Source organism: Hypanus sabinus, chromosome 4 (assembly GCF_030144855.1).
Source record: "Hypanus sabinus isolate sHypSab1 chromosome 4, sHypSab1.hap1, whole genome shotgun sequence".
NCBI lineage: Eukaryota > Metazoa > Chordata > Chondrichthyes > Myliobatiformes > Dasyatidae > Hypanus > Hypanus sabinus.
In genome coordinates this window covers 56,115,654-56,128,437 of record NC_082709.1, presented here as the reverse complement: position 1 = coordinate 56,128,437, position 12,784 = coordinate 56,115,654, and the positions used below count along the sequence as shown (strand labels likewise).

General features: G+C 36.7%; 1 protein-coding gene across 10 annotated transcripts in view; it reads right to left on the bottom strand.

Moving 5' to 3' along the window:
* Positions 1-352: 352 nt before the first annotated feature.
* The window catches only part of hdac4 (histone deacetylase 4), a 432,610-nt gene continuing 420,178 nt past the window's right edge, over positions 353-12,784 (bottom strand). For all 10 annotated transcript variants that reach the window (XM_059967108.1, XM_059967109.1, XM_059967110.1 and 7 more), the window contains 3 exons: positions 8,723-8,807; positions 4,211-4,361; positions 353-4,016 (listed from right to left, as the gene is read on the bottom strand). In XM_059967108.1, coding sequence (XP_059823091.1) covers positions 3,977-4,016; positions 4,211-4,361; positions 8,723-8,807 — 276 coding nt within the window. In that variant the 3' untranslated portion in view covers positions 353-3,976. The remainder of the gene's footprint in view (positions 4,017-4,210; positions 4,362-8,722; positions 8,808-12,784) is intronic.

Below are 12,784 nucleotides of genomic sequence, written 5' to 3'. Positions count from 1 at the left end.
TAGATAATTGGGTGGGATGGGGTGGTTTTTTTTATACACAATGGAACTAGTCACATCACTGAGTAAAGATGTTGCTATAATCTTTAGTTGCTAATGAAGTGAAATTGGAGTCAGGATAAGAGATCACACTTCAAGACAAGAGCTTGCAATAATAATGTTTCACTATTTATATTTCAAACTTTTGGATCCTTTGAATATAATTCCGATGACAATCTGTCAAACAGAAACAATATAATCAAAGATAATTGGAAACAGATGATTTTCTTCTGGATTAACCTAGTTTGATCAACTTCTTCCAAGTTTTAATTAAGTAAGACATCACTCTAAAATAAGGAAAGCACAACTTTAAATGTGATGTTGTAATTAGTTTTATTTACACCACAATAGCAAGTTGTCATAATGTGGTACAAAATACTGGACTCCTAATAAAGTCAAAAATGAAGTCTGTACTGTCAAGGAGATACACCATTAGTCAGTCTGAAAGGCTGACCCATTTCAACAGGCAAATGAAGACCATCAAAAGCTACCACAATAAGGCTATCACCAATAAAGTAGGTTCATACAATAATTGATTGTGGCTAAAATACAGAAAATCAGTTTACTGGTACTGATAACAAAGGTGGCATCATTTCGTGTGTGGATAGGTACAAAGGATAAAATATAGTTACAATTTTCATTACTACATACCTGAAATAAAAGATTTTGGGTGAACTAACTTTAAAACTCTTCTGTCACTCTTTCCTCCCCTCAAATTGGAAAAGAAAACAAAAGGCGCCTCCACTATGGAGCACAAAATGTAATACACTGTAACGTGATACTTTGCAGTCAATATCAAAACAAAGGAAAGTGAGGCTGTCAGGTAGCCAACACTCCTGCATCGTAACAACAATATCACTCCCAAAAAAACCTTTCTTTGTAAATATTCATCCACATCGATCACAATACACAACTGCTAAGTGGATTACCGCTACACAATTTATGGTGGCAGAGATAAAGAACAGCTGTGCTGAAAGGTTAATTGTTTATGATCTTAAATACTTAGTCCAGAAAAAAATTGCTTGTCTCAAAAGGGTTGGCCCCAAGACGACACAGGCAGTTAACAGTTTTACAAGTATTCTTTACTGTGTTCTTAAAATTTTATATGCAGATTATGCAATAGTCTATTTGTATGACACAAGTGCTAGATATTTTTTTGTCAAATTTAAGTATCAATTAATAACAGTATTAAAGAGTGATATTTGAAGATATTTTAATAAAAGATGCATCTCCTTCTGAGGTTATCTGGTATGTTCATCAGAAAAAAATTTGTCAATCCTCATCTGCAGATGCCAAGGAAAAAAAAGCAAAACTTGGTAAACTGCCCCAGAAATAACTTGATGCAAATTGCGTGCATACCTGTACAGAACAAATGGTATCTTCTGTTTGTGGCACATGCAAGCTCACTGACTCCCCTAAATGAAAATAAAGATCAATGCCCCTTGAAATAAAACAAACAATGGGCCCTTTAAAAACAATGTTTAAATTCATCTTATCAAAAGAAGGAATGAATACTTAACTCCACTTATTTAAAGGAATGTTTAACATCAAGAGTAGATGCAAACAGTTTCTTAAAAGTCACAGAATTGATGTGTTAATTGCTTTGCAATCAAACATACATAATCCTATAGAAAGTGTGGAACACCATCTTAAAGATTACAGCTGGTTATATTTTATGTTGTGTAAATCTGTTTTAAAACAAAAATACAGTAGTGCCCTTATTCAGTGTTGCCAAACGTCTCGCACACGCACACATGCTCCACATACTCCTCACAGAGCTAAATTCATTAAGCTTCAAGCAACCATTACAAAAAGGAGGAATGAAAACCATTTACTCAGAGAAAAAAGTTACTAGTTAATGACCCCCATGTCAGTTGTCCCATAAATTCTGGAGTGAGCGTGCTTGTGTACATTAACAGATGGCAGGACAGTGTGCCTTCTCCCACACTCCAATGGTAATGCTGTTTTACAGCCCAATCCTCAACCAGCATTAGTCACATTCTGGGGCCAACCCAAGCACCTGCAGAATGGAATCAACCAAGGGCACAGGGCCAAGCTCTTCCCACCCCTGCTAATAGCTGGTAAGCACAGCTCCTGGACCACAATGTAAAAAACAAAATAAAAATCACTCTTCCTTCTTGTTTTCAGAGTGGAACAACTGAAAACCTTAATGCTAATTCCCCCTTAGCAAATGGCAGCCTTCTGCAGTGCAACCAGTTACAAATATCAAATATAGTATCACTGTAGTATTACTCATATTTAAATGGGTATGATATCACCTTGCAATACTATTCTTACAAGACTTCATTTATAAATCTACTTATAACAGAACATATAGTAATATACACCAACTGGAATTGTTACACAAAGTTTGAACAAGATCCCTCACTCAAAGTACATCCTCCTGAAAATGTCCAGTACACTTCTTTAAGCCATCAAAAAGCTATGTTCCATGTAGGGGGTGGGGAAGAATACAGAAGATTAAAATTAGACTGGAACCAAGGAGTAATCACAAAAGAAAGGTTAAAAAAAAATTCATCGAAATATCAGTGGGTAAAATAACTGGAATTCTCACCAAAAAGTAATTAAAAATGCAAGTTATTAGGTCTTATGAAACATGATTTAAAAACATAAGGATCTCTTTATATAAAAAGTAGATAATATTTTGTTAAATGGTTTACCAGGAGTAAAAATGAACACAAATAAAAAATGCAATGGTTAAGGTAGTTGCCAAGTCTGACCACAAACATTCATAGTGAGGTGCTCCTCTAAGTGTCCACAATCCATCTTCTCTCATCTTCAGTAAAAGCCATCATTTCCTTTATAAGTGCCCACATAATAAAATCAAACTTGGTCTGTTAAGGAAACATTTGTACATGATTATCTCCTGTACTATTAACAAATTACCTGGTCTTTTTTTCACAAAAAAACCCTCTTATTGTCTAATGGATAACAGATTATTATTGGTTTATGTTTTCAGCTTCTATTAGAAATGAGGACCTCAGAAGTGGAAGTTGGAAACAAGTCCTGTGTCATGCTTTTGATTAACATTCCAATCTTTAAACATGTTTATCTGTTGCAAGTCAACCTAACACATGCTTTGTTATTGGTTGATTCCCTATACTACTCAGTGTTATATAAACCCAGCATAATAAGTAAAGCAGGCTTTAATGATAACCTGACAATATTCAACAGTATAATCTGCCACTCTGGACTGGCAACTACCTTAAAATAGGCTAGGTTTTGTTTGGAAAAAACAGCAAAAATGGTACTCCAACTAGGTATGAAAATCCAGCTAATGACTGGACCTTTTTTGCACGCATGCCAGGAAAGAGGCTTCACCACCATCTTTTCCACATCACAACAGCGGAGGAATTATTTCCACACTTTTAAGGCATTGCTCCCCAATTCAAAAGTCAGCAACCATCTGTTGTTAAAAAGGCACATACACTCATGTCTTCAAAGGGCTTCTTAGAAAATACCCCATGCGTCTCTTCCATTCCAATATAGTCTTTCTCACCACATTGTAATGTTCTTTGAATTATTACTATATGCCACTTGGTTTTGTTGAGATTACAATCAATGCATCTGGACTCATAGATGGCATGAACTTCTTCGTTAAAGGACAAGAACAATAGAAACAGTGGTTGACTGCCTGAGACAGGAGAACTTTTGAGTAGGTAAACTCAGAGCAGAGCTTTTGAGATTACACCTCCTTCGTGACTCTGCCAAAGTAAATGCTGGCTGTCCCACAAACCTATTTCAGGATGGACAGAGGTAAAAAAAAATCTTTTACTTTTTGTTTATTGCCAGCATTTTGCCCAGTTGTCCTTGTATTCTGGAAGAACACCACAGCAGGACACAGGAGATATAGAATGAAGTCTGGCAGAGTTAGAGAAATAAAGATATTGTGTGCAAAAGAGAGAACTCCAGCTGGCAACTACATTGGTGGCTCTTCCTCCATGGGCTCATCATCTGGCCTGCAGAAAAAGAAAATACACATATAACTTAAACAGAAACGACAAAGTCTTCTTAGTCATAGTTCTGAACAGGTCCATACACACTCACATGTTTGTCAGAAGTACTATTTTTCAGGGAGGCTAACCCCATCTCCCAGCTAGCAACACAGAAATGTTTTACTTACAGTGTCGAGAAAGAGATTCCTCCGTCTCACCTTTTCTCAGCATCAGGCCCTTGTTTAACTCCCATTGACAATGAAGCCATAGCTGTCACTGTGTCAGCCTCTTCCTTGTCGCACTTTTGGGCCTCTATCAGTGAGTAGCCAACTGTGGAGGATAATCGCTGGAGTGACTTCCAGTATTTACCTAAGGATAAATAATTGTCTATCAGTAGAGAAAAGCTGCCAGCAAAGACATAAAATCAAGAAAGTGTTGTTACTTTAAACATGCTAATACTATTTCAGTTGCACATAAAAGTCTATTATTTAAACACACAATGCTCATTCCATCTGTTCATTCCACAAATTATAATAATAGAATTGCATTTTTATAACTGTGAGTTTTAACTGGAAGGAAGTTTTTATAGACATATTTGAGTAGGCTCTTTAATCCTAAAACTGCATTTGCTCAGGATCATAAAAAGTACCCTCTAGTGGAAATGATGAAAATTTACCTTGTAAATATTTTATTAAAACAGGCTAAATTTAAAGACCTTCTGAGACTATTTGTGAATACTTGCTTGGTTTCATTTCATGAATATAATATTTATTTTCTCCACAGCAGATTTTCCCATACAAAAGAAAAACAACCTTAGACGTCCTGCCTGCTGCTATTTGAACAACAAATTAAATTTCACTACCGTCTATTTAAATTAAGGATGCTGAAACTTCATTTATTGATTACCCTGAAATAAGTTACCGTGGTTGCTGTACAAATTTAATCACCTTTAATTGCTTTAATTTTGATTGCTAGGTTATAGTAGCATCAAGCAAGTCAAACTTGAATATCCATAAGAGAAATTTAACCATTAACACGCATAGTTGAGTATTTCATTCTAATACTTAAATTCTGTATCAGCAACCTGTGATTGTTTCTAAAGACCTATGCATATTTAAAGAAATAAAGATTTGTTAATAATCTTATCTTTTCAACCATCTTTATTGTATCACCAATTTAAGGCATTTGTCATTTCTTTCTTTAAATCCTTTACTAATTAATACACTTAAAGAATACAATAAATTATAAAAAAGTAATTTATTCTGCCATTTTAGCTCTAGAGGGCAGTCATACCTTCTAGAGCTAAAATGGCAGAATAAATGACTTTTTAAAATTTCTTGTATTCTAGATAGATGTCTATGATACAAGAAATGTATTAGATTTTTACATAATTGGGGAATTAAGGGTTGGCGGAAAAAGCAAGTAGGTGGAGTTGATCAGATCACCATGATCTTATTGAATGGCAGAGCAAGCTTGACGGGCCAGATGGCCTACTCCTGCTCCTATTTCTTTTGTTCTTATTTAACTACACACTCTTAATGTCACGCTATATAGAATATTAGGAAATGATGTCAAGATGAGATTAGTGTAAATTGCAAACAAGAGAAAATCTGCAGATGTTGGAAATTCAAACACACACAAAATGCTGTGGAACGCTGCAGGCCAGGCAGCATCTATAGGGAGAAGCACTGTCGACGTTTCGGGCTGAGACCCTTCGTCAAGTGTGAATTGATCAGTTTTCTTTCTCGCCTCCTCTAAAGGAGTCTTGGCTAGAAGTTTAACTAAACAGCTAGCAGGCAAGTTCACAGAATCCGCAGAAAGCTCATGGCAGTAAATCACTCAAAACATAGTCACATGCAATGGTAACTCAAGTTGACTGCACTTGAGAATGGACAGTACACTTATTTATACTTTACAAACATGATACAAAAATGCAATTGTCTAGGGACATTTATGCATTTCTTATAAAAGATTGAGTTTGTCAAACTTCAAATTCTCAGACAATATGCAAAGACATTCTTGGATGCTCGTACAAAGAAATTCCTCAAAAAATCCTATTTTGGCTCAAAGGGTTGAGAACACTCTCAACAGAACACTGAAGGTAAAGACGGAAAGGCTGGGGGCTCATTCTTCCCATTTAACTGAGATTCAGAATCAGAAACAGATTGATTATCACTGGCATACATATGTCATGAAATTTATGGTTTTGCAGCAACAGTACATTGCAATACATAATAATAACTATAAACTACAATATAAAGTATATAGAAAACAAAGAAATTAAATAACTAGTGCAAAAAGAGAGTAAAATATACTGAGGTAGTGTTGTTCATGGGTTTATTGTCTATTCAGAAATCTGATGGCAGAGGGAAAAAATCTATTCCTGAAATACTGAGTGTGAGTCCTCAGACTCTTGTACCCCCTTCTTGATGGTAGCAATAAGAAGACTGCATGTCTTGGGTGATGAGGGACCTTAATATCACCTTTTTGAGGTATCACCTTTTGAAGATATCCTCGAAGTTGGAGAGGCTGGTGCCCATGATGGAGTTGGCTGAGTTTACAACTTCCTGCAGCTTTTTCAGATCCTGTACAGTGGACCCTCCACACCAGTTAGTGATGCAACCATGGTATATTTGTAGAAATTTGCAAGTGTCTTTAATGGCACACCAATTCTCCTCTAACACCTAATGAAATATATAGATTGTCATGCCTTCTTTGTAATTGCATCAATATGTTGGGTTCAGGATAGTTCCTCAGAGATATTGATACTCAGGAACCTGAAACTGTTCTCCCTTTCCACAGCTGATCCCTCAATGAGGACTGGTGTGTGTTCCCTCAATTTCCCCTTCCTGAAGACCATAATCAATTCTTGGTGCTACTGATGTTGAGTGCAAGGTTATTGCTGCAACACCACTTAACCAGCGGATTTATCTTGCTCAGGTACACCTCCTCGTCACCATCTGAAATTCTGCCAACAATAGTTGTGCCGTTGGCCAATTTATAGATGGCATTTGAGTTGGGTCTAGCCATACAATTGTGGGTGCAGAGCGTGTAGAGCAGTGGGCTAAGTAGGCATCCTTGAGGTGCATCAATGTTGATTATCAGTGAGGAGGAGATGTTATTTCCGATCTGCAGAGACCGTGGTCTCCCAGTGAAAAAGTCAAGGAGACAGTTTAAGAGGGAGGTACAGAGGCCTAGGTTTTAAACCTTATTGATTAGAACTCAGGGTATGATTGTGTTGAAAACTGAACTGTAATCAATAAACAGCAGCCTGACATACGTATTACTATTGTCCATGTGATTCAAGGCCCAGTGGAGAGCCAGTATGATTGCATCTGCTGTAGACCTATTGTGGTGATAGGCAAATTGCAGGTACTTGCTTAAGCAGGAGTTGATTCTAGCCATGACCAACCTCTTAAAGCACTTCATCACAGTAGATGTGAGTGCCTCTGGAAGATAGTTGTTGAAAAAACTCACCTGCTCTTCTTGGGCAATGGTATGATTGATGCCTTTTTGAAGCAGATGGGAACCTCCAACCGCAGTGGTGAGAGATTGAAGGTATCCTTGAACACTCTTGCCAGTTAGCTGGCACAGGTTTCCAGAGTACTACCAAGTACACCATCTGGGCCTGATGCCTTGTGAGGATTCACCCTTTTGAAAGATGTTATGACGGGCCTCAGAGATAGAGATCACATGGTCACCTGATGCTGCAAGGATTCGCACAGGTGTAGTTTTACTCTCCCTTTCAAAGCATGCATAAACAACATTGAGCTCATTTGCCAGTGAAGCATCATAGCCATTCAATGATGTAAGACTTTCCTTTATGGAAGTAATGGCCTACAAACCCTGCCAGAGCTGACGTGGTTCCGATCCTGTCTCTAATCTCAATCAGAATTATTTTATCGCCCTTAAAATAGACTTCTATAGGTCGTACCTGGACTTCATGTATAGTTCCAGATCACCAGTATTGAATGTTACAGATCCAGCCCTCAAGAGACAACGAATCTTCTGGTTCATCCACAGCTTTTCGTGTGGACATATCCAACATGTTTTCAAAGGCACACACACATCACACAGGTCTTGATGAAGTCGATGACAACTATGACATATTTATTCAGACTCAAAGATAAATCCCGAACTATTGTCCAATCCACTGACTCAAATCAGTCCTGTAAGCCCTCATCTACTGATATGCTGGAAGTAAGTGCAATGATAGGGAAGGCATCAGGGTGCACAGTTCCATGCCTGCTGATTATGTTGCTCAGCTCCTCCAGTGCCTGTCTGATGTTGGCCTGAGGTACAATGTACACCGCTACTAGGACGATGGTGGAAGGTTCTCTCAGCAGAAAAAAATGGAACATATTTGACTGCTAGATGTTCTGGGTCAGGTGAGCAGGACTGAAACAGAACCACCATGCTTGTGCACCACAATGAGTTAATCTTAAAGCATACTTCCATCTCCTTTGCCTTTAAAAGACTGAGCTTTCCTGTCTTTGCAGAGAGAGTCTGCTGCCAGATGCTTTCTGTATACCAATATTTAGTGACAGTGCATGACATTATTATATTGAATCTGATTTTTTTTCTTGAATAAAAGTTAACCTTTGAAGCTTGACAGTAGGATATTTAAGCCACTAAATCAAATATCATAAAAGTTAGTTAATTCAGTGCAGTCAATCACTCCAATGGATACAACATTAGAAAATTGTAAATTTGCAACTTTATAGACTCACTCTGTATTTCAATTACATTCTCAATGGATTGAACAGCATTGGGATTTGGTCTTTGCTGCAGTATGTCTTGTGAAAATGGTTCAAGCTGAAAAAAAAGACAAAACAAACAATTAACTTTAATGGAAAGTGAAAGAAAAATGTTCTTTTCCATTAATAAAGCTATCAAATATGTTAGGTTGTCTGTTGCTAAAAATTAAGAGATAAATGGTAGGCATGAAATTCACCCAAGAAATTCCACAGTGTCTGGATCCAAAATGTTTGTTTATGAGACAAAAACAGGGCAAATGACAAATATATCCAGGGTCAAGACAATCTAACCTTGAAAAACGTCTGCTTCAAGTTTAACCTATTAGAAAGTTCAGGGGTGAGATGGTCAAGGCTCCATCCCAAACAATCACCTTTTAAACAATCAAATGAGATCCACTTTGGAATATAGAACATTCAATAATTCAATAAAGCTATAGAGCATAAGGGGCACCTATTATAAATTAGTGACAATGTGTCAAGTTTTATGTTGGGATAATAAAGGGGGTCTTCTTACAGTACTCTATGTACATGATAACATCTGTGTATTGTAAAGAATGTGACAAATCTGGCTTTAAGGGACAAATGAAGGATGTATAACATGAGGCAACAGATTATTAGATATTACCAATCTTGGGACAGGCAACATTGCCCTGCATATCACTTTTTAGTATTCTGTTCTTCTACACATGCCTTTAGGAAAGTAAATTGCAATTTCAAAAGTATGCTAAACACTTAGTTTCTCCAGCAGACTGTTTGTTGCTCCAGATATCAGTATTTAAAATTTTGTGTCCCAATTTCAAAACTTTTTGGCTTTTATAAAATGTACTGAAGCCATATCAGCAAATAGAAAAATATTCATACATTTATAAATCTTAGCGCCATTATTATCCAGTGAAGTAAGTTAATTATCCATGTTGAAAGATGATTAGTCGTTTCAATGTTGCAGTCTTTTCATTATAACGCAATAAAGACTGGAAGATATGACTTCCTATTAACCCATCGTAAACTGAAGAAAACCAGGGGCATGTAACTGAGTGAATAATCAATAACCTTCACAAAATTTAAGCTGCAGGATGCACTGATGTAATTTAATCTATGTTAATTATTTGGGTTCCTCCAAAAGCATTGATGTAAGTATTAAAATTTCGATTTGCTCTGGGACAATTGACCACTCATTGAACTTAAGAATGTATTTCAGACAGTAATAGGCAGCTTGGATGAATACAATTCAGGTGAAGCTGATTCAGCTTTCTATCAGCTATTTGGATCTTAAAAAAAGGCATGAAATTATCACACACTACAGAAGTAAAATCCTAGGGAAGGCAAAGCATGGTTAAAACCTTTTTGTTCTGGGATCAAATCCAGGTGACTCTCCATTAACTGGAGAGGAGTGTGGAAGGGATAAGGTCAGATTTTTCTTCCTTTTTGTTAAGTAAACTAACCTGAACCAAAGACAAGTTTTTATCTGAATATTGGAGGATTTATGTTTTCACTTAGTTGATGAGGTTCTTCCACGTGCAATTTTCAGAAAAAAAAGAGATTTGAGATATACAAAGCAAATTTAAATCTCCCTTGCTAACTTACATATTAAGCTCTTGTGTACAACACACTTGGAAGTAGAAATTTTACTCCTAATAATTTGATAGGAAATAACTGCTAACTTCATACATGTAACCACAGCCTTTGGAAGAGAATGTACTGATTTTACAAAACTTATAAGTATCAAAGAACATCACTCTCCCACTGAGATTATTTGTATTTTATCATAATGTGTTTCATCTCAGGATTGTTTTCCATCTTAGTTTCATCTCACAAGCAGGGAAGGAAAAGAGTTAATCAAATAGGACATCTGTTTCATTTGAAATACAAAATTATCTCTAAAATCTCAAAGAAATCTATAAAACATTCTCATATTTCTTTTTTAATTATTGAGTAATTTCAGGCAAAGGCATTAGCTCTCTCAAACTGTTCATGCACTGACAGTGCATGGTCTGAGAGGGTCATGAAATTTACAATAAAATATATTCATTTTCCTGGCTGCAATAAACACGCCATCTGGTAATTTAGCTATGAATGTGTGTAGGTATGTGTGTATACGTATGCGCAATGTGCTCCTGTTCTGGGCTGAGTTCTAGCTGAAATTATGCTGCCATTAAATTCTAGTGGATATTTGAACCACTAAATTATATGTCATAATCAACCTCAAAAATGGTTCTGGAACTAATCCAAAGGAAATAGAAATGGGTACTTTTTCCTTTCTTCCCCCCTTCATTTGAAAAGAAAACTAGAGAAAAAAAATTAAAATTAAAATCAAGATTAACCCAGTTCAGCAACCAATCTGGTAGAATATGAAGAAATTCAAATGTCTGAAAAATGAACATCAAAAGAGTTAAATACAATCCTTTATGATTAATTTTCAATCCGTTTCAGGTTACATTTTTTCCCCACATGAAAGCCCCTGCAAAGCCAAAATTTCATTGTAAAAGAATTCAAAATTTAAACAAGAAGCTGTTGGTTCCAGAATGTTCTATATATGCCTTCCTGTGCCAGGAGGAAATAATGTGCATTAATAACTATGAAAAAGATATGGTATACTTTACAATCTGTAGCAAAATACTTTGTAATTTAACAGTGGCATGATCAAATAGTTGCCCGTTGGTTATTCTGATGTAATCCCTCTTGAAATACCGAATATAATCCATCAAAAAACAATTTGTTTCCTTTTAACTATGAAGAATTATTAGCAGAGGATTGAGAAGCTAAAAGTTGTATCATCTCCCTTTTGATTGCAAAAAATAAAACTGAAGAGTTAAACTGAAACATAAGTACTCTCTCCACTGTTGTTTATTTGGTGAGTTTGAAAAGGAAGTGAACAAATGCTGCAAAGCATACAAACATTGCCTTGTTCAAAAGATATGGTGTAGCCTATGAACATCTTGTTGAAACTTTTCATGCCACTGCCAGGAATAACAAGTAGTATAAATCAGGGTCATAATAAGAATAGTAATGTCTTCCGAGCATTTTAGTTCCAGAAGGGTCTGGATTCTGCTGGGGTCAAGAATCTCCAGTTAATATTTCACACTTTTCCCACATGCCAATTTCATCAAGTTTCTATGGTCCCAGCTGTAGTACATATCTATGTACGTGTGCCGACTTCCACTGACGTTCTTCCATTTTACAAGCAGGCACCAGGACTAATGTTTGAAATTCCATTGCTTTCACCACTGAATTAAGGCAGCCTGACAAAGCCAAATGGCCGATTTCCTTCTTCCACCCTCTCCTCTAGTCTGGATACTTAGCAGTCAGTGAAGTCCTTTCAACAATTTACAAAATGCTAAAGCAGTGTTAATGTTTCTAGGAATCGGCAATGTATATTAACTAAGTGTACAGATCACAGATGAAGCAACTTGTGATACAGGCCTGTGCAAAGTTAGAACTCTCCAGCTAACACACAAGAATAGTTTAGTACCCTTTTTTTAAAAATAGGAGCTGCATTTCTCCACCCTTTTCTTTTGATCTTGCATTTGTATTTGGTAAACTTCCTTTATATTTTATATTCTGGTTCAGCAGATTGTTACACAGTCAATGCAAAAGGAGATCACACATTTCATGGAATTTGGGAGAAATGTGGGACACATATTTGGCCACCTGTGGTATCACAAACAAGAGAAAATCTGCAGATACTGGAAATCCAAAGCAACACACTCAAAATGCTGGAAGCCAGGCAGCATCTATTGAAAGGAGTAAACAATCAACATTTTGGGCTGAGACCCTTCATCAGGAGTCCTGATGAAGGGCCTCAGTTCCAAAAGCTGATTGTTTACTCTTGGATGCTGCCTGGGCTGTTGAGATCCTCCCGCATTTTGTGCGTGTTGCTTTGGCCATCTGTGCAACCTCACAGGCTTCCTCTCATTTGTCTCTCTTCATAATTCTGATTTATCAGGCAAATTTCATTACGCTTCTAACATTTTTTTTACAGAATTCTCTGACCTTCTACTGAAGGTGAAGGCTGAGGGCTGGAATCCCAGCTACCAA